The following is a 25,415-nucleotide window of genomic DNA, read 5'->3' as shown; positions in this document are numbered from 1 at the left end:
ACTCTGATCACACATTAAAGTCATCTGAAGACCTTTTAAAAAGCACAGATACCCAGGCTGTATCTCTAGAGTCTGATTTTTGGTAGTATTTTTTTAAAATCTAACCTACCCAGGTGATTTCAATGTGCAGCCAAGGCTGAGAACTACTAACAAAGTGATCTTTATTGTCAGATTATGCTTTTCTCGTCCATGTAATGTTTCTTTCTTTTATGAAATTCTGGGCTACAAACCTGTATAGCAATATTACTATACTGAATACCATAGGCAACTGTAACACAATGCTAAGTATTTGTGTATCTAAACACGTCTAAACACAGAAAAGGTGATGCACTGTGCTGTGACGGTACAAAGGCTATGATGTCACTAGGTGACAGGAAATTTTCAGCTCCATTATAATCTTACGGGACCACTGACATACAGGCGATCAGTCACTGAAACTCTGTTATGTGGCACATGATTGTATATATGTAGAAAGGAGAATAGTCACTGAACACATATTAAGAGAAAACTGCAATGAGCCAGGAAGAGTCCAGCAAAATGCTGAAATTAGAATGGTATGGTTTAGTAGTATACTCCACCTCTCCCTGTTACTTTAGGATAAAATAACATGATTATTAAAATTCTACTAGATTAAGAAAAATGTGCATGAAGGACAGTCAAAGGAATTTTTTAAAGTGGTTCTATTTTCTGCCATTAATAACTATAAAATAGAGCAAGTATTTTAAAATCCTTTTTTGAAGCCACAACCAATAAAACAAAAAGAGAGATGAAAAGAGAGTATCACTAAAATATGATATGTATACATATTAACCAAAGAAATTAATCATCCTTCTCACTGAGGAGCATTCAAGAATCTTCTTTGCACTTTTATTACTATATTATATTGTAGCAAATCAGTTTAAGATTTCAAAAGATTTAATTCATACCTCCATTGGTATGTGGTTTCCTTTTAAATGAAACTGTATTAACCATGTCCCATTCTGCTTCATAACTGTTCAGATGTTCTGATCCTCGATGACCTCTTTCTTTTGGGGCCTGAGTCCATTCTACAACTGAACTGGAGTCCTAAAATAATTACAACATATAAAATATTTAAAGTCTAAAACAAATTTAATTTCAATCCATATCATCATCTCAGCTTCTATGTTTGTAGGTAGGCTGCAGACGACATCACTGGTGGGAAAACTGAACACCATTTCCTATCCTTTTCTCTCTTGATCATCTTTATCAAAAAAAAAAAAAAGCAAGAGAAGCTTGATTAGAATTCCACACAGTCAGAGTTGCCGATGAAATATAAACAGAAGTCGGCCGGGTGCGGTGGCTCAAGCCTGTAATCCCAGCACTTTGGGAGGCCGAGACAGGCGGATCATGAGGTCAGGAGATCGAGACCATCCTGGCTAATACGGTGAAACCCCGTCTCTACTAAAAAATACAAAAAACCAGCCGGGCGAAGTGGCGGGTGCCTGTAGTCCCAGCTACTCGGGAGGCTGAGGCAGGAGAATGGCGTGAACCCGAGAGGAGGAGCTTGCAGTGAGCTGAGATCCGGCCACTACACTCCAGCCTGGGTGACAGAGCGAGACTCCGTCTCAAAAAAAAAAAAAAAAAAAAAAAGAATATAACAGAAGTCAACTCTGAAAATGGCTTTGCTTTCATAATAAAAGCCTCATCCCTTTTTTCCTTTTTCCTGCTTTGAATGTAACCATGCTGCCTAAAAATAGTCATCTTCTGACTATAGGGAAAAAGCAAGAGAACCACTGCAAAAAGCTCCCAACCTCCAAACTTTTAGTTATTTAAGGAAAAGAGCCCCAATGGTGGCTATTTAAGCCATCAATGGTTGTATAATTTCTTATAGGCAATCAAAATTAGCTAAAAGCAACATATTTACATGTATAGTTCTACAGAACCTTCCATTTTTAAAGAGAATAAAACCAAAAGTCTAAAATGCAATATAGTTTGAGTAAATCAAAAATTAATTTATATACAACAAAAGACACTATATATAAGTTAAAGATAGCACAACTAGAACATTTTTCTAAAATATATGACAAGAAAAACATCCAAATTACAAAACTCCTATCAATTTATTTAGAAATAGACAAATATCAAAACAGAAAAACAGGCAAATGGTATGAATAGGTAAGTCAAAGAAGAAATACTCTAACATAGAAAGACATCCAACTTCAGTAACAACGAAAAGCAAGCTGACAGATTTCTATTTTCTGCTCCATTCAATTAAAAAAGATAATACTGAATATGGAAGACAACGTGAGGAAATGGACCATCTCACACTGCTGATGACAGTGGCTCATTACTACTGACACAGGAGGACAAACTAGGTCTTTCTAAACACATACATACATAAAAATAAAATGTGTACAGGTAAAAATCTGGAAAGATATACATTAAACAGAGACAGGTAAGGGAGGCCAGGCGAGGTGGCTCACACCTGTAATCCCAACACTTTGGGAGACCGAAGTGGGCGGATCACCTGAGGTCAGGAGTTTCAGACCAGCCTGGCAAATGTGGTAAAACTCCATCTCTACAAAAACTACAAAAAAGTTAGCCAAGCACGGTGGTACATTCCTGTAATACCAGCTACTAGAGAGGCTGAGGCAGGAGAATCGCTTGAACCCAGGAGGCGGAGGTTGCAGTGAGCTAAGACAACGTCATTGCACTCCAGCCTGGGTGACAGAAGCGAAACTGCAACTCAAAAAAAGAAAAAAAAAAGAGAGAGAGAGAGAAGTAAGGGAAAAGGTTCTAGTCAAGCAGGGCTTCAACTTTCTATTGAACTTTTGCAACAAGATTGTATTTGTATGTAGACAGTATAATTCTTTTTTAAAAGGGAAAAAGGAAAATTAGAATGAAAAGAAACTACAAAGGCACAAGAAAAATTAAGATATAAGAAATGGAAACAGACTGAAAAACAGTAGGGAAACTGAACAAACTAAATTATAAAATAGATTGTTTTTTCTTCCAGTTCCTTCCTCAAATGTCATTTCTCAGGGAGCCCTCCTTGTTTGACTAGTTTTTTTAAAAATCAACCCTCAGGCCCGGTGCAGTGGCTCATGCCTGTAAACCCAGAACTTTGGGAGATCAAGGCAGGCGGATCACTTGAGGTCAGGAGTTCAAGGCAAGCCTGGACAATATGGGAAAACCCTGTCTCTACCAAAAATACAAAAATTAGCTGGGAGTGGTGGCGGGTACCTGTAATCCCAGCTATTCAGGAGGCTGGGGCACGAGAATCGCTTGAACTCAGGAGGCAGAGATTGCAGTGAGCCAAGATCACACCACTGCACTCCAGCCTGGATGAAAGAAAGAGACTCCTTCTCCAAAAACAAAACAAAACAAAGAAACAAACAAACAAAAAAACCTCACCACCATCCCTATTAACCCTATCGTCAGTAGTGAGGAAAGCTAAGAAGCATCTACAAAAGCATTCTGTTCCCCACCTCTCTCTCTGACTTCTACCTCCCTCTACCAACTCTGCATACAAAAAGGCTCAAATTGGTAGGTCACGCCAATAATCAGGGAAATAAGGATTAAAGGTCAACCTGAAGACAGGACAACTAAGTTCCAAAGACTGGAGTTTTGGAAAACATCATTTATCTCTAAATTAGGAGAAATCAAGCACAATGAGCAAAGGAATAATTTCTTTAAATCAGGAGAATTAACTGAAAGTCAACCTATACAAAGAAGTTGGCAAGACTCCCAGCCCTTTTTCTCCACTCATTTGCCAGAATACTGCCATCCAAGCTTACCCTCTCCAGCCAGGAATCGGCAGATTCTTCTCAAATCTACTAGCCCAAAAAGACATGGATTTTGACATTAGGGATTCCCCAAGGAAACGGCTTAGCCATGCACCCCAGGAAGAGTCTCACTATTACCAGGCCTATCCATACCTACAGAAAATATAATCACTTCTGTGCATCTGCTCTTAAATTTGTTAAATATGAGCACCGCACTACATAACCAACAAACATCAAAGGCAAGTTATCTATAGAAAACAGTTCAAATGAAATGAGGTGGTGGTGGGACAAAAGGTCACTAGAGGGAAATGGACTACATAGGGAGATGAAAAACATCTAAGAAGCTATCCTTAAACTCCTCAGTAATAAGAAAATATATTACAACCACAAAGAACAGAATGCTAATGTTATTCCTTTAAAAGGGGACATGAGGACACTCAGAACAAGAAAGATGTTAGTAATAAAATTATAGCAAAAATGAAGAGTGAATTTCCTAGAAAACAGTACAGACCAATAAATGGATGGATGGATGGATGGATGGATGGATGGATGGATGGATGGAAGGAAGGAAGGAAGGAAGGAAGGAAGGAAGGAAGGAAGGAAGGAAGGAAGGAAGGAAGGAAGGGGAGGGGATTTTAAAATTACAGGACCAATCCAGAAAGTGTAAAGAGTTCCAGAAAGAAAGAAAACAGAAAATGAAGAAGAAATCATCACTAAAATAAATCAAAAATATTTCCCAGAAATAAAAAAAAAAGACAGAAGTTTCCATATTAAAAGAGCTCATCAAGTACCCAGCACAATGTATTAAAAAAACAAATCCACAAAGGCACATAACCAGAACATAAAACTGGAAACAAAAAGACAATAATTAAAAGCTTCTAGAGAGATGTCAAAACAAAATCAAAAAACACGTAACATGGAATCAGGAATTAGAATGCATTAGACTTAACATCAATGACAGAAAGTAGAAAACCTGGGGCAAAACTTCAAAATCAGCCAGGCGCAGTGGCTCACGTCTGTAATTTCAGCACTTTGGGAGGCTGAGGTGGGCAGATCACTTGAGGTCAGGGATTCGAGATCAGCCTGGCCAACATGGTAAAACCTTGCCTCTACTAAAAATACAAAACTTAGCTGGGCATGGTGGCAGGAACCTGTAATCCCAGCTACTTGGGAGGCTGAGGCATGAGAACTGCTTGAACCTGGAAGGTAGAGGTTGCAGTGAGCTGAGATCATACCACTGCACTCCAGCCTGGGCGACAGAGCGAGATTCCGTCTCAAAAAAATAATAGTAAATATAAATAAATAAATAAATAAATAAATAAATAAATAAGCAAAAGATTTAGAACAGGCATTTCTCCAAAGAAGATACAGTTGACCCTCCATAACCATGGGTTCTGTATCTGTGGATTCAACAAATGGAATCTAAAATACTCAGGAAAAAAGAATTCCACAAAGTTCCAAAAGGTAACACTCAAATTTGCTGTGCACCAAGTACTATGCTACATCGAATGGAACCAATACCCCACAGATACCAGAGGACAGCTGTATACACCACATGGCCAAAAATCCCATGAAAAGATGTTCAACATCCTTAGTCATTCGGAAAATATAAAGTAAAACCACAACGACATACAACTTCAGTTATGGTTTGAATTGTGCTGCCCCCTCTCAAAAAGATAAATTAACGTCCTAACTCCCATTACCTCAGAATGTGACTCTATTTATTAGGTTGGTGCAAAAGTAACTGCGGTCTTTGCCATTAAAGCAATGTCAAAGACCTCAATTACCTTTGCATCAACCTAATGGAAATAGGGTCTTAACACAAGTAATCAAGTTAAAATGAGATTATCAGGATGGGCCCTAATCCAATATGACTAATGTCCTTATAAAAAGGGGATAAACACAGAGATAGACATGAACAGATGGAAGATGATGTGAAAACACACAGAGGACACAATCTACAAACCAAGGAATGTCTGATGCTACTATAAATTAGCAGACAGACAACAGATTCTCCCTAACAGCCCTCAGAAGAAACCCATCCTGCTAATACCCTGATTGCTGACTTCTAGTCTCCAGAACTGAGAGACAATAAATTAAGACTGCTGTAAGTCACCCAGTTTGTGGTGACTTGTTTACAGTAGCCCTAGGAAACAAACAGAAATTCATATCCACTAGGTTTACTAAAATTAAAAGGATAATAACAAGTGTTGATGAGGATATAGAGAAATTGAAATCCTCATATATGGCTGGATTAGAAAATCATGCAGCCACTCTGAAAAAGTCTGGCAGTTCCCCCAAATGTTAAACACAGAATTATGGAATATATCTACTCCTAGGTATATACTCAAGAGAAATAAAAACATGTTCACACAAAAACCTGCAAATGAATGCTCACAGCAGTATTATATTAGCCGCAAAGTGAAAACAACCCAAATGTTCATCAATTAATGAATAAAACTGTGATATATACACTATCACACAATACAACTGTATACACAATATTATTCATCAAAAACAAAAGGACCATATATGCTATATAACATGAATGAACCTTGAAAACCTTATGCAAAGTGAAAGAAGCCAGTCAAAAAACATTACATTATTACATGACTCCATTTATATGAAATGTCTAGAATAGGCAAATCCTTAGAGACAGAAAGTAGATTATTGATTGCCAGTGACTGAAAGTAGGTGAAATGAGGGGTAACTGCTGATAGAGTTCTGCAAGGTGATGAAGATGTTCTAAAATTAGATACTGGTGGATGGCTGCACAACTTTGTAAATATACTAAAAACCACTGAATTGTATGCTTTAAAAGGATGCATTTTATGGTATGTGAATTATATATCGATAATACTGTTATTTTCTAAATGGCATTCCCTTAGTCACACATTTTTTTCTTAAATACCTTTCTAGCATAGAGAATACTAGAGGAATCTAATGCATCATCCAATGGTCTCCAGTCCACTATTACTTCAGCATCCTAGAGAAAGAAATTATGAACTATATTTAATATTCAGCAATATGTTATTCTTAATTATTCTATTCCCTGAACCCAAAATAAAATTTCAGCCTCTTAAGTATTTACATTTCAAATATGCTAATATCATATGTAAACCAAAAATGTTACATACATTTTTCAAATTCTGCCTATTTTTCATTATGAAAAATTTATATTACTGCAACTTCTACATAAGTTGTAGAATATTCCATGTCATTTTACCTAAAGTACAGACAGTCTCTGAGTCATGATGGTTTGACTCAGGAGTTTTTTGTAACAGGATGGTGTAAAAGCAATGCACATGCAGTAGAAATCATACTTCAAGTAACCAGAGAAACATTGTTTTTCACTTTCAGCACAATATTCAATATATTACATGAGAAAATCAACACTTGATTATAAAACAGGCTTTATGTTAGATAATTTTGCCCAAATGTAGGCTAATGTAAGTGTTCTGAGCACGTTTAAGGAAATTAAACTATGATGTCCAGTAAGTTAGGTATATTAAATGCATTTTTGATAAATAATATTTGCAATTTTGATGGGTTTATCAAGACATAACCCCATCATAACTCAAGGAGCATGTGTTTGACTACTACATCATATCCATGTTAAATTTACAATTACTGTTCAATTACATAATTGTATCTTACACATGAAATTCAAACTTTCTGATAATTCTCCAAAGATGAATCACCACTATAAACTATTATTAAATAAAATCACTTACTAGAAACTTACCTTTTCCAAAACACGTAATATTCCTGAAATCAAGCTGTCTTGGTCATTGGTCTTTCCACAAGATGAGTGAATATATACTCCTTCCTGTTCATATATAATCTAAAACAGCAAAAATAAAGTTAATCATATAATTTCTATTGAGTACTATTTTAACATTTGTTAAAAATATTAAGATATATTTTCTTATCATACTTGGCCAAGTTTCTGATTATTTCATATATAAATGTATTATTTAAAAAAATACCTCTCAGACTTAAGAGCACTTCAATCAAGCAAACATAAACTGGAATGAATTCTGCTTTGTTAATGCATGAAGTTTATCAGATTCGTGATAATCACAATCTTGATCTTCTACTTAAAGATGTCAGACTAATTGCAACAAGTCTCAATATTTAAAATCCACTTAAAATTTATATTTTTCGCCAGATGCAGTGGCACATGCCAGTAGTCCTAGCTACTTGGGAGGCTGGGCTCAAGCCCAAAAGTTCAAGGTTGTAGGGTGCTATGCACCTGTGAATGGCCACTGCACTCCACACTGGACAATACTGCAATAACTCATCTCTCTAAAAAAACAAAAAAATATTTTTTTTTCACGAGCATTAAGGAAAATACTGAGCTAGAATTGAAAATGCCCTTGAAAATATCTAAGAATAAGAACAAATGAAACACAATGAGGAATCAATCCTTTCTAACTATTCCCATAATAGCACATTTTTACTGTAAGATCATTTTGGTGTGTTTTTGAAACACCATGGCATAGAAATTCGGGAAATAATACAGGAATTTTAAAGAGTAGTAATGGGAACACAACTAAAGAGAATAGTGATGGAGACTCCTAGAAATGACTAAACTAATTCAATTTCACAATATTAACTGAGTGCTTCTATATGTAAAAAGCACATAAAAGACAAAGTACATGAAGATGATAAAGACATAATCCTTGAATAAATTCCTATGGGAATATAGGGGAGACTTAAGTTAACTCCTAAGTAAGTTTAAACATTTAAAGTGAAGCCTCATTTTTCATAGACATAATGTTATAAATTAAGATTCCATTCTTGAGACCCATTTCAAACCATTTAAAATTTTTTTTAATTATGAAAATAAGTAAAAGAAAAACAGTCACTTCTAGACCTAAGTACTTTTGACATATGTAAGGCTGGTCAATAGAGTTTATTATTCTATATCTGTAGACCTTTTATTAATATTACTCTTCAGAATATCATGGGCCAGCAATGCAAGACAAGCACCATCAGTCTATCACTCCTTCATTCATAACTGTAAATGGGCATGTATCCTCCCATTTTTAGCTAACATTTACAGGACACTTATATACTAGGAACTCCATATGTTGTAACTTAATCCTTACAACCACCCTAAACCATAGATTATATAACTATATTCTACTACACCATGGGGATGAGGAGCCCATTTGTGTGAATAAGAAAACTGAAAGTGGTTAAATAACTGCCCAAGGTAAATGAGGCAAATAATAACAGGTGGTGATGAAATTGAAACCCAGGTAGTCTGACAACAGAAAACTGTGCTCTTAGCCACTACAGTATAAAGGTTCCACATTACTTTTACTGCCTCTCTCTCGGGTTTGTTACGTTAATCAACTGTGATATGGACTTGTGTCAGGAAAGAGTCTTTTAAGTAATTAAGATCACCAAGAAAGTTTTGATTTCAAAAACCTAAGTAAGATGGTCTTTACTGAAATAGTTGTTAAGCATCAGACCAGCATGTAAACAGAAGCTTACATGGGGATAGGATGAGCTGAGAAAGGGTGAGAAACAATTCTATATTGTCTGTGAAGATGAGAAATTTTAAAGCCTATAAATATATGCACAAAAATATGCATAAGAATATTCACAGCAGTATTATTTATAATTTTAGAGTAAGGAGAAGGAGGAGGACAAGGGGAGGAGGAAAGGAAGGGTATGCATCTAAACATCCACGAATAGGAAAATTATTAAATATATCCTGGGATATCTATTCTATGGGGGATACTATTCAGGAGTTAGGATGAGGCAGATTAAATGGATGAGCAAACAGACAATGCACACAGAAAAATCATCGTGTATATATAGTATGCTGACATTTACACTTTCATAAAGTTTCTATCTGTGTGAAATATACAGAACAAATTCTGGGAGGATACTTTAAGCTGTTAACAAAGATTACTTCGGGAGAATAGGATGAGGAAAGGTTGAAGGAGGAACTGTTAACTTTCTATGTTGATGCGCCTCTGACTTATTTGAATATTTCAAAGTGAAAATATAGTCATATATTTAAAAATAATTTTAAAGAGTAACATGAAAAAAGGAAAGTCCAGAAGTATAAACTAAATTTTCTAGATTTCAGTCTATTAATTTATAAAACAGGAGGGTGAACCAGATAATCATACCTAGGAACACAAAAAAATATGAAAAGGTTATGGAAAAGAAATCCCTTAAAATCTCCAATTTTGCAATGTAATTTTATTTAGTCTGCATGCTGTACATTAGATCTCTAGACTTGTTCATTATATGCATCTATTTTCTATCCTTTGACCTATATCTCTCCATTTCCTAGCAACCCTGACTAGTGGTAACCACTGTTTAATTCTCTGTATTTGAGGTTTTTTGTTTTTTTTTTTTTTTTTTTTTGAGACAGTTTTGCTCCGCCGCCCAGGCTGGGGTGCAGTGACACAATATCAGCTCACTGCAACCTCTGCCTCCCAGGTTCAAGTGATTCTTCTGCCTCAGCCTCCTGAGTAGCTGGGATTACAAGCACGCACCACCATGCCTAATTTTTGTGTTTTTAGTAGAGATGGGGTTTCACCATGTTAGCCAAGCTGGTCTCGAACTCCTGACCTCAGGTAATCTGCCAGCCTTGGCCTCCCAAAGTGCTCGGATTACAGGTGTGAGCCGCTGCGCCCAGCCCTGAGTTTTTTTTTTTTTATTAAGCATATTCCACATATAAGTGAAATCCCACAATTATTTTTCTTTCCGTATCTGCTTATTTCACGTAGCATAATGCTATCCTCCAGTTAAATAAGATTTCAGCTGCTGTTGTCACAAAAAACTATGTGAGATGACAAATATGTTAATCTAATTCACTACAGTAACCATTTTACTATCTATATGTATCCCATAATACGTTGTAAACCTTAAATGTACATAATAAAATTTATTTTTAAAAAAGATATTGAGAAAAATATTCTTAAGCTTTTGTGACACATGGATCAGAGACTCAGAAATAACACTTTAGCATATTTTCACATAAGACTCAGCTAGTAGAATAGTTGGACACTTCCTCATTCTCATAGTGGAAAAAGAGACACTCATTTGGCAAGAAAAGCTTGCTATCATTAACAATGCAATCTAAAGTTCTATGATACCATTAACACTAAAGAAATTCTGGAACCTTAATGAGGTGAACCCTATACAACCAAATAAAACATTTTACCTTATTTAGGCACATGAAGCAACTCTTCCTATTACATTTGTTGGGTAAGTGTTGCCTACTTTTTTTCACTTAAGAAAAAGTTGAAAGAGTTTCCTAAGTAGTTCAGCTGGGAAAATAATTAAAGTGACAGACACCTTACAAAAAAGTCAAAGCTGGCCGGGCGCGGTGGCTCACACCTGTAATCCCAGCACTTTGGGAGGCCAAGGTGGGCGGATCATGAGGTCAGGAGATTGAGACCATCCTGGTTAACACGGTGAAACCCCGTCTCTACTGAAAAATAGAAAAAATTAGCCAGGTGTGGTGGCGGGCACCTGTAGTCCCAGCTATTCGGGAGGCTGAGGCAGGAGAACGGCATGAACCCGGGAGACGGAGCTTGCAGTGAGCCGAGATCGTGCCACTGCACTCCAGCCTGGGCAACAGAGCAAAACTCTGTCTCAAAAAAAAAAAAAAAAAAAAGTCAAAGCTGCACTCATTCTGTATTCTGTGTTCCTCAACTCTTCAGCCCCTTTTGAGGAACAGATTATACATCCCAAAACTCCAAATTTCAAACCACATTTATACTGTCTTCAGAAAGCAGTCATGTTTAGCTTTCTAATTTTCAAGGGTGTGATGTTAACTGATACAAAGTAATAGTTCTGCCAGAAATGGCAGATTAATAAAATTAATAAATTTATTAATTTGTAATAGCTACTAAATCTTACAAAGTATTATATTTTATAAGACTTAAGGGCACAGGAAAAAAATAGTTGCATTGGTACATAATTTACTTCAAATATAAAATAACTTAGTAATAACTGTTTTAACTTAAACATAGTTTGAGCAACCCTAATTCAAAAATATTAAATCTGAAATGCTCCAAAATTTGTGCACCAGCTTCAATGAAGCTCAAATGAAATGGACCTTGGAACACTTCCTCGGCTGGGTACGGTGGCTCAGGCCTGTAATCCCAGCACTTTGAAAGGCCAAAATGAAAGGACTGCTTGAACCCAGGAGTTCGAGACAAGCCTGGGCAGCAATGTAAGATCCTGTCTCTAAAAAATAAATAATTTTTTTTTAAATGAACACTTTGTGGATTTCAGGTATTTACAGTGGGGATGCTCAACAAGGATACTGCAAATATTCCAAAATCCAAAACACTTTTGGGTCCCCAGTATTTTGAATAAGGGATAATCAACCTGTAGCACCTTGTTTCTAAAGTACCCTAATCTCACATAAATCCTCACAGCCACCCGGAATAAGTCAAAACCGATATTGTTATCCACATCTCTATTTTATGAAAAGAAAAAATTGAGGAAAGAGCCGTCAGGAAATCTGTAATCCAGTCTTTCCTTGGATAAATATATGGTCTTCAGTAAAGTCACCAATTACAGATTTGCTGAAACATTCATCCATTAAATCATAACTGTTACTGCCTAAAAAAACTACCAGAAAATTTCCACATGGCTTCCCTAGAGGACAACAGTTCCTGAAATGGCTTAAATGCAGAAAACAATGCTGCTTCAGAACTAAAAACCAATTTTTAAATGTCTAAATTTATAAACCAATGCAGGAGCATTTGGCCTTTAAATAAAAACCCTTACTCTCATCTGAACTCCTAAATATTCTACACAAGAAGCTTAACCCTTTTCAATATCATCTTGGTTTAAATCATTCATTGAATATTGTAGTCCTTCAATCTATTTTTTAAGGGTGTGATCTTATTTTTTATTCATATGACATATCTGTTCATCACCCCGATCTCTAAGCACATGTGTTTATTAAAATACAAAAATCACAACTCTCAAATACCAACTATTTTAAATAGCCCCAAACACAAAAACAGAAGTCCAGAGACTGATGTCAGCAAGATGGTCGTCTAGAAGGCCCTAGTGCTCATCTCTCCCCAACCCCCAACAAGCAACCAAAACAATGAACCAACAACTACATTTTAACAAAAATAACTGAGGAGGCATGCCAGGCGCAGTAGCTCACGCCTGTAATCCCAGCACTTTGAGAGGTCGAGGCAGGAGGATTGGTTGAGCCTAGGAGTTCAAAACTAGCCTGGGCAACACAGCAAGACTCTGTCTCTAAAAATAAAAATAAGTAATAACTGAGGGAGAGCACTAGAGTACATCAGAGGAATAGCAGAAACCCTTGTGAGCACACAGAAACTCAGGATGGCCACAGAGAAAGAAGGAAATATTGGGATCTCATCACTCCATCCCAGAGTTGAGATCATCTGGGAACCAGGAGGAGTTTCTTCCTAAGCAAGGATGTAAACAAGAGAATACCAGCAGCCTCCACCAACAACCTGGACACCTACAGACCTCACCAGTGGGGTCCCTGCAGTTCTCACAGGCACTAACACCAGCTGAGGGAGCTACCTGGAGTCCAAATAGCTGTGCTCCCCCAAGAAAGAAGATATTGTGTCCACCCTTGTGGCGCAAAAGACTACTGCACTATGCCACCTTGGAACTGGAACTGTGGCAGAATGTGTATTTCTCTGGGGGAAAGTAGCCACAGATTCCCTTCATCACTGAGACTAAGCCACCACCAAACCACCCCAGTCCACTGGCCCATCCCCAAGACAACTGTGAACAGTTGGTACACCCTTGCCTGTGGGGCCAAGCGGAAACAGAGTCAGTCCACCTACACTTGCCCTCACACCCTCAGGCCACAGCTAAAAGTGGCATCTTGCCCTCTGGGAAAACAGGACTTTGGCCACTCAGAGCAGTCCCATATCCCCAGTTCCCAAGTTGAAACAGTGCCTTGGCCACCCAGAGGAGTCACACACTCCAGTACCCAAGCTGAAGTGGCACCCTCCATCGCAGGGAAATGTGCCTGAGCTGCACAGAACAGTCATGCCCCACCAGGCCAAAGCCGGAAGCGCATATCACTCCCTGGGAAATTGGTGCCCTGCCTGAGCTGAGCAGCTACACATCCTCAGGCTGAGGTACCCCATATCCGAGACAAACACCTATGGCTGACCTAGATAGCCCACCCTACAGGCCAAACAACTCTAGTACCTTGCTTCTCTGGAACTGGATTAGCCCTCCAGCGTCTAAGCTGTTGAGATACTCCTCTCCCTGGGGAATAAAGTCATCACTGTGCTATTCCCTACCTCCTCTCCTGGGGCCCAAATCACAGCTGTGTTCTGCCATTCTGGGGTACTTGCTGCTACTGCACCCGGATTCACAGAGTCTGAATACTGCCAAGCCCCACCATCCCAAGGTCTAGAGTCACTACTACCCAGGACCTCATCCCCTGAGATCCAAGTGAGATTTCAAGTGAGCTCCAAATGAGAACCCTACTGGCTCAAATTCCTGAATTGTAGCCACACCCTGCTTCCCAGGCTGAAACCTTCAAAGTACCTCCTCTTCCCAGGAGTCAGGCCAGTGTTATGCCCTGCCCTCCAGGAAGAGAATCACAGCTACAACCCATAATCCCCCTGGCCCGGGCTGCTAGAGGGTGCCTCAGTGTCATAGATCCTGACTCTGTGGGCAACCTATATCCAACACAGCCAGAGCAAGCAAACCTGCACCCCAAGACCCAGATGACAAAACAGGTTTATGAGATGCGGAGCCTAGACATTGAAACCCACAGCTGCTCCAAGCACCTACACATAGAATACAGTGCCACTGCAGCTGCTTATGGGCCATGACAAATCTGACACCAAAAAGGTCTTAGACACCCTCAGCTAAGTCTCCTGTTGTGAGGAAAATGAGACGAGGAGGACCCCAAAAGCCCTCGACAGCAGGAACATTACCACAGCTGCCACAAACTTCTACAACCTATGCCACTGAGGTGCCACAATTATTGCTGATACTGAAAGCAGCTAAAGAAGTTACATGGATACTACACCACTGCACCTATTTGGAAACAATCACTACACCCTTCTCAACCAATAAAATAAAACTCAACTGCAGGTGGGCCAGGCACAGTGGCTCATGCCTGTAATCCCAGCAGTTTGGGAGGCCAAGGCAGGTGGAGCATAAGGTCAGGAGTTCAAGACCAGCCTGGCCAAGATGGTGAAACCCCGTCTCTACTAAAAATACAAAATTTAGGCAGGCATGGTGGTGAGCGCCTGTAATCCCAGCCACTCGGGAGGCTGAGGCAGAGGACTGCTTGAACCCAGGAGGCAGAGGTTGCAGTCGGCCGAGATCACGCCATTGCACTCCAGCCTGGGCAACAGAGTGAGACTCCGTCTCAAACAAAACAAAACAAAACAGAAAAACAAGAAAACACTCAACTGCAGGTGAAAGTTATTTTCTATAAAAGCCACTCTACAGAGTTTAGAAAAGGGAATCGTTTCACTAGATGCGAGGACATCAACAGAGGCACGCATGAAACAAAAACAAAAAGCAGCCAGGTGCAGTAGTTCACACCTGTAACCCCAGCACTTTGGGAGGCTGAGGCGGGCAGATCATGAGGTCAAGAGATCAAGACCATCCTGGTCAACATGGTGAAACCCCATCTCTACTAAAAATACAAAAATTAGCTGGGCATGGTGGCGCACGCCTGTAGTCCCAGCTACTCGGGAGGCTGAGGCAGGAAGATAGCTTGAACCCGGGAGGTAGAGGTTGCAGTGAGCTGAGATGGTGTTATTGCACTTCAGCCTGGGCAACAGAGTGAAATTCCGTCTCAAAAAAAAAAAAAGGCAGGGAAATAGGAAACCACCAAAGGAACATACAATTCTCTAGTAGCAGACCCCAGTGAAAAAGAAATCAACAAAAGGAATTCAAAATAATAACCTTAAGGAAACACAATGAAATACAAAAAAAATACTGATAATTCAATAAAACCAGAAAAATAATTCATGATATGAATGACAAATTCCATAAAGAAATAGAATAAAAAAGAGCCAAAGAGAAATTCTGCAGCTGAGGAATTCAATGATAAAATTAAAAAATACAATGGAGAGCTTCAATAGCAGACCTGATCAAGCAAAAGAAATCTCTGAATTTAAAAATAAGTAGTCAAACATTACCCATTCAGTGGGGGGGAAAAAAAAAGGACTGACAAAAGCCTATAAGCCTTATGGGACACGATTAAGCAAGCAAATATTCCTATTATGGCACTTTCAAAGGGATAAGAGACAAGAAAAGGTGTAGAAAACCTATTTAATAAAATAACCGAAAACTTCCCAAGTCTGGAGAGAGATATAAAAATCATCCAGATTCAAAAACCTCACAAGTCCTCAAATAGATTCAACCTAAAAAGGTCTTCCCTAAGGTACATTATAGTCCAGCTGTCAAAAAAGAAGTCTAAAAATAGCAGAAAAAAAAGTCAAGAAGTCACATATAAGTAAGTCCCTGTTAGATTAAAAGCAGATTTCTTCCTTTTTTTTTTTTTTCTTTTTTTTTTTTGAGATGGAGTCTCACTCTCTTACCCAGGCTGGAGTACAGTGGCACGATCTTGGCTCACTGCAAGCTCAGCCTCTCAATTTCACAGCATTCTCCTGCCTCAGCCTCCCGAGTAGCTGGGACTACAGGCGCCTGCCACTATGCCTGGCTAATTTTTTGTATTTTTAGTAGAAACAGTGTTTCACCATGTTAGCCAGGATGGTCTTGATCTCCTGACCTCATGATCCACCCGCCTTGGCCTCCCAAAGTGCTGGGATTATAGGCATAAGCCACCGCACCCGGCCTAAAAGTAGATTTTTCCTTAGAAACCTTACAGGCCAGGACAGTATGGGATGATATATTCAATGTGATGAAAGAAAAATACTTCTAGCCAAGAATACTGTATCCAGCAAAGCTGTCTTTCAGAAATCAGGGACAAATAAAAGTCTTCTCCAGACAAGTGAAAACTGAGGGAATTTATCACTACTAGACTGGCCTTACAAGAACTGCTCAAAGGAGTCCTATATCTGGAAGGAAAAAAAGATGAAAATTACTATAATGAAACCATACAAAAGTATAAAATTCATTGCTAGAGCAGATACACAAAGGATAAAGCAAACAGAATCAAACCTTACCATTACAGAAAACCACCAAACTTCAATGATAAACTATGAGAGCAAAAAAGGAAGAAAGGATATACAAAACAACCAGAAACAATTAACAAAATGAGAGGAAAAAATCCTCACCTATCAATAACAACCTTGAATGTAAACAAATTGCCCACATAAAAGATATAGACTTGATAAATGGAATTTTTTAAATGACTCAACTATATGCTGCCAACGGGAAACTCACTTCATCTGTAAAGACACATACAGACTGAAACCAAAAGCGAGCAGGAGTAGCTTTATGTGTATCAGATGAAACAGACTTAAAAATCAAAAACTGTAAAAAGAGACAAGGTTATTATATAATGAAAAAGGGATCAGTTCAGCAAGAGGATATAACAACTGCAAATATATATGCACTCAACACCAAAGCACCCAGATACATAAAGCAAAATACTAGCTCTAAAGGGAGAGCTATACTCCAATACATAACAGCTGGGGACTTCAACATCCCACTCTCAGCAATGGACAGATCATCTAGACAGAAAATCAACAAGAAAAAAAAAAATGGATTTAAGCTGCACTTTAGACCAAATGAACCTAACAGACATTTTAAAACATTTTATCCAACAGCTGCATAATAAACATTCTTTTCATCAATACATGACCAATACCCTAGGACAGAACATGTTAGGCAGTAAACAAACAAATCTAAACAAGGTAAAAAGAACGGAAATCATATGAAGTATCTTTTCTGACCCTAATGGAATAAAACTAGAAATGAGAAACAAGAACTTGCAAATTTGTACAAATACATGAAAATTAAACATGTTTCTGAATGACCAATGGGTCAAAGAAGAAATTAGTAAATTTCTTAAACTTCTTGAAATAAACAAAAATAGAAACACAACAGTAACAAACCAAACACAAATGAATAGAAGAAAAGAAACAATAAAGATCAGAATAGAAATAAAATTGAGACCAAAAAAGAAAAAATTAACAAAGTTAATTTATTTGTAAAGGCAGACAAAACTGACAAACCATTAGTTAGACAAAGCAAGAAAAAAGTGAGAAGACCCAAATAAAATCAGAAATTTAAAAACTATACATTAAAACATACCACAGAAATACAAAGGATCACTAGAGAGACTAGTACAACCAACCATACTCCAACAAACTGAAGTATGGATAAAGTCCTGGACACACTTATCAAGATTGAATCAAGAAGAAACCAAAAACCTGAACAAAACAATTACAGTAAGTGTGAATCAGTAATGAAAAGTCTCCCATTAAAGAAAAGCCCAAAGCCCAATGGCTTCACTGTGGAATTCTACCAAACATTTGGAGAAGAACAAATGTCAATTCTTCCTAAACTGTTCCAGAAAACTGAAGAGGAAATAATTTTTCCAAACTCATTGTATAAGGCCAGCATTACTCTGATGCCAAAACCAGACAAAGACACAACAAAAAAAGAACACCATAGGCCAATATCCCTGATGAACATAGTTGCAAAAATTCTCAACAAAATACTAATAAGCAGAATCCAGTAGCACATTAAAAAGATCACTGACCATGATCAAATGCAATTTATCCCAGGATGCACGGATGGTTCAACATATGCAAATCAATAAATTTGATATATCACATCATTAGAATGAAGGAGAAAAATCATATGATCGAGGGGGCGGAGCAAGATGGCCGAATAGGAACAGCTCCAGTCTCCAACTCCCAGCGCGAGCGACACAGAAGACCGGTGATTTCTGCATTTTCAACTGAGGTACTGGGTTCATCTCACTGGGGAGTGCCGGACGATAGGTGCTGGTCAGCTGCTGCAGCCCGACCAGCGAGAGCTGAAGCAGGGCGAGGCATCGCCTCACCTGGGAAGCGCAAGGGGGAAGGGAATCCCTTTTCCTAGCCAGGGGAACTGAGACACACAACACCTGGAAAATCGGGTAACTCCCACCCCAATACTGCGCTTTAAGCAAACAGGCACACCAGGAGATCATATCCCACACCTGGCCGGGAGGGTCCCACGCCCACGAAGCCTCCCTCATTGCTAGCACAGCAGTCTGCAATATCGCGCAAGGCAGCAGCGAGGCTGGGGGAGGGGCGCCCGCCATTGCTGAGGCCTAAGTAGGTAAACAAAGCTGCTGGGAAGCTCGAACTGGGTGGAGCTCACGGCAGCTCAAGGAAACCTGCCTGTCTCTGTAGACTCCACCTCTGGGGACAGGGCACAGTAAACAATAACAAAAACAGCAGAAACCTCTGCAGACGCAAACGACTCTGTCTGACAGCTTTGAAGAGAGCAGTGGATCTCCCAACACGGAGGTTGAGATCTGAGAAGGGACAGACTCCCTGCTCAAGTGGGTCCCTGACCCTTGAGTAGCCTAACTGGGAGACATCCCCCACTGGGGGCAGTCTGACACCCCACACCTCACAGGGTGGAGTACACCCCTGAGAGGAAGCTTCCAAAGCAAGAATCAGACAGGTACACTCGCTGTTCAGCAATATTCTATCTTCTGCAGCCTCTGCTGCTGATACCCAGGCAAACAGGGTCTGGAGTGGACCTCAAGCAATCTCCAACAGACCTACAGCTGAGGGTCCTGACTGTTAGAAGGAAAACTATCAAACAGGAAGGACACCTACACCAAAACCCCATCAGTACATCACCATCATCAAAGACCAGAGGCAGATAAAACCACAAAGATGGGGGAAAAGCAGGGCAGAAAAGCTGGAAATTCAAAAAATAAGAGCGCATCTCCCCCGGCAAAGGAGCGCAGCTCATCCCCAGCAACGGATCAAAGCTGGACGGAGAATGACTTTGACGAGATGAGAGAAGAAGGCTTCAGTCCATCAAACTTCTCAGAGCTAAAGGAGGAATTACGTACCCAGCGCAAAGAAACTAAAAATCTTGAAAAAAAAGTGGAAGAATTGATGGCTAGAGTAATTAATGCAGAGAAGGTCCTAAACGAAACGAAAGAGATGAAAACCATGACACGAGAAATACGTGACAAATGCACAAGCTTCAGTAACCGACTCGATCAACTGGAAGAAAGAGTATCAGCGATTGAGGATCAAATGAATGAAATGAAGCGAGAAGAGAAACCAAAAGAAAAAAGAAGAAAAAGAAATGAACAAAGCCTGCAAGAAGTATGGGATTATGTAAAAAGACCAAATCTACGTCTGATTGGGGTGCCTGAAAGTGAGGGGGAAGATGGAACCAAGTTGGAAAACACTCTTCAGGATATCATCCAGGAGAACTTCCCCAACCTAGTAGGGCAGGCCGACATTCAAATCCAGGAAATACAGAGAACGCCACAAAGATACTCCTCAAGAAGAGCAACTCCAAGACACATAATTGCCAGATTCACCAAAGTTGAAATGAAGGAAAAAATCTTAAGGGCAGCCAGAGAGAAAGGTTGGGTTACCCACAAAGGGAAGCCCATCAGACTAACAGCAGATCTCTCGGCAGAAACTCTACAAGCCAGAAGAGAGTGGGGGCCAATATTCAACATTCTTAAAGAAAAGAATTTTAAACCCAGAATTTCATATCCAGCCAAACTAAGTTTCATAAGTGAAGGAGAAATAAAATCCTTTACAGATAAGCAAATGCTTAGAGATTTTGTCACCACTAGGCCTGCCTTACAAGAGACCCTGAAGGAAGCACTAAACATGGAAAGGAACAACCAGTACCAGCCATTGCAAAAACATGCCAAAATGTAAAGACCATCGAGGCTAGGAAGAAACTGCATCAACTAGCGAGCAAAATAACCAGTTAATATCATAATGGCAGGATCAAGTTCACACATAACAATCTTAACCTTAAATGTAAATGGACTAAATGCTCCAATTAAAAGACACAGACTGGCAAACTGGATAAAGAGTCAAGACCCATCAGTCTGCTGTATTCAGGAGACCCATCTCACACGCAGAGATATACATAGGCTCAAAATAAAGGGATGGAGGAAGATTTACCAAGCAAATGGAGAACAAAAAAAAGCAGGGGTTGCAATACTAGTCTCTGATAAAACAGACTTTAAACCATCAAAGATCAAAAGAGACAAAGAAGGCCATTACATAATGGTAAAGGGATCAATTCAACAGGAAGAGCTAACTATCCTAAATATATATGCACCCAATACAGGAGCACCCAGATTCATAAAGCAAGTCCTTAGAGACTTACAAAGAGACTTAAGACTCCCATACAATAATAATGGGAGACTTCAACACTCCACTGTCAACATTAGACAGATCAATGAGACAGAAAGTTAACAAGGATATCCAGGAATTGAACTCATCTCTGCAGCAAGCAGACCTAATAGACATCTATAGAACTCTCCACCCCAAATCAACAGAATATACATTCTTCTCAGCACCACATCATACTTACTCCAAAATTGACCACGTAATTGGAAGTAAAGCACTCCTCAGCAAATGTACAAGAACAAAATTATAACAAACTGTCTCTCAGACCACAGTGCAATCAAACTAGAACTCAGGACTAAGAAACTCAATCAAAACCGCTCAACTACATGGAAACTGAACAACCTGCTCCTGAATGACTACTGGGTACATAACAAAATGAAGGCAGAAATAAAGATGTTCTTTGAAACCAATGAGAACAAAGATACAACATACCAGAATCTCTGGGACACATTTAAAGCAGTGTGTAGAGGGAAATTTATAGCACTAAATGCCCACGAGAGAAAGCAGGAAAGATATAAAATTGACACTCTAACATCGCAATTAAAAGAACTAGAGAAGCAAGAGCAAACACATTCGAAAGCTAGCAGAAGGCAAGAAATAACTAAGATCAGAGCAGAACTGAAGGAGATAGAGACACAAAAAACCCTCCAAAAAATCAATGAATCCAGGAGTTGGTTTTTTGAAAAGATCAACAAAATTGACAGACCACTAGCAAGACTAATAAAGAAGAAAAGAGAGAAGAATCAAATCGACGCAATTAAAAATGATAAAGGGGATATCACCACCGACCCCACAGAAATACAAACTACCATCAGAGAATACTATAAACACCTCTACGCAAATAAACTGGAAAATCTAGAAGAAATGGATAATTTCCTGGACACTTACACTCTTCCAAGACTAAACCAGGAAGAAGTTGAATCCCTGAATAGACCAATAGTAGGCTCTGAAATTGAGGCAATAATTAATAGCCTACCAACCAAAAAAAGTCCAGGACCAGATGGATTCACAGCTGAATTCTACCAGAGGTACAAGGAGGAGTTGGTACCATTCCTTCTGAAACTATTCCAATCAATAGAAAAAGAGGGAATCCTCCCTAACTCATTTTATGAGGCCAACATCATCCTGATACCAAAGCCTGGCAGAGACACAACAAAAAAAGAGAATTTTAGACCAATATCCCTGATGAACATCCATGCAAAAATCCTCAATAAAATACTGGCAAACCGGATTCAGCAACACATCAAAAAGCTTATCCACCATGATCAAGTGGGCTTCATCCCTGGGATGCAAGGCTGGTTCAACATTCGCAAATCAATAAACATAATCCAGCATATAAACAGAACCAAAGACAAGAACCACATGATTATCTCAATAGATGCAGAAAAGGCTTTTGACAAAATTCAACAGCCCTTCATGCTAAAAACGCTCAATAAATTCAGTATTGATGGAACGTACCTCAAAATAATAAGAGCTATTTATGACAAACCCACAGCCAATATCATACTGAATGGGCAAAAACTGGAAAAATTCCCTTTGAAAACTGGCACAAGACAGGGATGCCCTCTCTCACCACTCCTATTCAACATAGTGTTGGAAGTTCTGGCTAGGGCAATTAGGCAAGAGAAAGAAATCAAGGGTATTCAGTTAGGAAAAGAAGAAGTCAAATTGTCCCTCTTTGCAGATGACATGATTGTATATTTAGAAAAACCCATTGTCTCAGCCCAAAATCTCCTTAAGCTGATAAGCAACTTCAGCAAAGTCTCAGGATACAAAATTAATGTGCAAAAATCACAAGCATTCTTATACACCAGTAACAGACAAACACAGAGCCAAATCATGAATGAACTTCCATTCACAATTGCTTCAAAGACAATAAAATACCTAGGAATCCAACTTACAAGGGATGTAAAGGACCTCTTCAAGGAGAACTACAAACCACTGCTCAGTGAAATAAAAGAGGACACAAACAAATGGAAGAACACACCATGCTCATGGATAGGAAGAATCAATATCGTGAAATGGCCATACTGCCCAAGGTAATTTATAGATTCAATGTCATCCCCATCAAGCTACCAATGAGTTTCTTCACAGAATTGGAAAAAACTGCTTTAAAGTTCATATGGAACCAAAAAAGAGCCCGCATCTCCAAGACAATCCTAAGTCAAAAGAACAAAGCTGGAGGCATCACGCTACCTGACTTCAAACTATACTACAAGGCTGCAGTAACCAAAACAGCATGGGACTGGTACCAAAACAGAGATATAGACCAATGGAACAGAACAGAGTCCTCAGAAATAATACCACACATCTACAGCCATCTGATCTTTGACAAACCTGAGAGAAACAAGAAATGGGGCAAGGATTCCCTATTTAATAAATGGTGCTGGGAAAATTGGCTAGCCATAAGTAGAAAGCTGAAACTGGATCCTTTCCCTTACTCCTTATATGAAAATTAATTCAAGATGGATTAGAGACTTAAATGTTAGACCTAATACCATAAAAATCCTAGAGGAAAACCTAGGTAGTACCATTCAGGACATAGGCATGGGCAAAGACTTCATGTCTAAAACACCAAAAGCAACGGCAGCAAAAGCCAAAATTGACAAATGGGATCTAATTAAACTAAAGAGCTTCTGCACAGCAAAAGAAACTACAGTCAGAGTGAACAGGCAACCTACAGAATGGGAGAAAATTTTTGCAATCTACTCATCTGACAAAGGGCTAATATCCAGAACCTGCAAAGAACTCAAACAAATTTACAAGAAAAAAACAAACCACCCCATCAAAAAGTGGGCAAAGGATATGAACAGACATTTCTCAAAAGAAGACATTCATACAGCCAACAGACACATGAAAAAATGCTCATCATCACTGGCCATCAGAGAAATGCAAATCAAAACCACAATGAGATAACATCTCACACCAGTTAGAATGGCGATCATTAAAAAGTCAGGAAACAACAGGTGCTGGAGAGCATGTGGAGAAATAGGAACACTTTTACACTGTTGGTGGGATTGTAAACTAGTTCAACCATTATGGAAAACAGTATGGCGATTCCTCAAGGATCTAGAACTAGATGTACCATATGACCCAGCCATCCCATTACTGGGTATATACCCAAAGGATTATAAATTATGCTGCTATAAAGACACATGCACACGTATGTTTATTGCGGCACTATTCACAATAGCAAAGACTTGGAATCAACCCAAATGTCCATCAGTGACAGATTGGATTAAGAAAATGTGGCACATATACACCATGGAATACTATGCAGCCATAAAAAAGGATGAGTTTGTGTCCTTTGTAGGGACATGGATGCAGCTGGAAACCATCATTCTTAGCAAACTATCACAAGAACAGAAAACCAAACACCGCATGTTCTCACTCATAGGTGGGAACTGAACAATGAGATCACTTGGACTCAGGAAGGGGAACATCACACACCAGGGCCTATCCTGGGGAGGGGGTAGGGGGGAGGGATGGCATTGGGAGTTATACCTGATGTAAATGACGAGTTGATGGGTGCAGCACACCAACATGGCACAAGTATACATGTGTAACAAACCTGCACATTATGCACATGTACCCTAGAACTTAAAGTATAATAATAATAAATAAGTTAAAAAAAAATCATATGATCATCTCAATAGACAGGAAAGAAAAGCATTTATAATATTAAACATCCCTCATGATAAAAACTCTAAGCAAGTTGGTAGAAGAAACATACTTGAACACAATGAACTTTACGGCCAACAATATACTTAACAGGGAAAAGTTCAAAGTTTTTCTCTAAGATCTGGTACAAGACAAGGATGGCCACTTTCACCACTTTTAGTCAACACACAGTACTGGAAGTCCTAGCCAGAGCAATTAGACAAGAGAAAAAAAGAAAGGACATCCAAACTGTAAGGAATCCTTGTTTGCAGACATAATCTTACAGAAAACCCTAAAAGCTCTACTGAAAAACTCCTAACACTGATAAACTGATAAATTACATAAAGTTGCAGGACGCGAAATCTATGTACAAAAATCAGTAGCATTTCTATACACCAATAAAGAACTAACAGAAAAAGAAACCAAGAAAGCAATTCCATTTACAATAGCTACAAACAAACAAAAAGGAAATAATGTAGGAATAAATTTAACCAAGGTGAAAGAGCTCTACAAGAATAACTGCAAACACTGATGAAAACTTAAGGAGGACATAAAATAATGGAAAGGCATCCATGTTCATAGACTAGAAGAATATTGTGAAAATGACCACAATACCAAAAGCAATCTACACATTCAATGCAATCTCTATCAAAATACCAATGACGATCTTCCCAGAAAT

General features: G+C 38.8%; 1 protein-coding gene across 6 annotated transcripts in view; it reads right to left on the bottom strand.

Moving 5' to 3' along the window:
- TBC1D15 (TBC1 domain family member 15) overlaps positions 1-25,415 on the bottom strand; it is an 88,565-nt gene that overhangs the window by 41,243 nt on the left and 21,907 nt on the right. For all 6 annotated transcript variants that reach the window (XM_077954732.1, XM_077954733.1, XM_077954731.1 and 3 more), the window contains 3 exons: positions 7,492-7,590; positions 6,658-6,732; positions 927-1,065 (listed from right to left, as the gene is read on the bottom strand). In XM_077954732.1, coding sequence (XP_077810858.1) covers positions 927-972 — 46 coding nt within the window. In that variant the 5' untranslated portion in view covers positions 973-1,065; positions 6,658-6,732; positions 7,492-7,590. The remainder of the gene's footprint in view (positions 1-926; positions 1,066-6,657; positions 6,733-7,491; positions 7,591-25,415) is intronic.

This window comes from Macaca mulatta, chromosome 11, assembly GCF_049350105.2.
Source record: "Macaca mulatta isolate MMU2019108-1 chromosome 11, T2T-MMU8v2.0, whole genome shotgun sequence".
In the NCBI taxonomy this organism is placed as follows: domain Eukaryota; kingdom Metazoa; phylum Chordata; class Mammalia; order Primates; family Cercopithecidae; genus Macaca; species Macaca mulatta.
The sequence above is the reverse complement of the archived record's forward strand: the minus strand, read 5'-3'. Positions and strand labels throughout refer to the sequence as shown.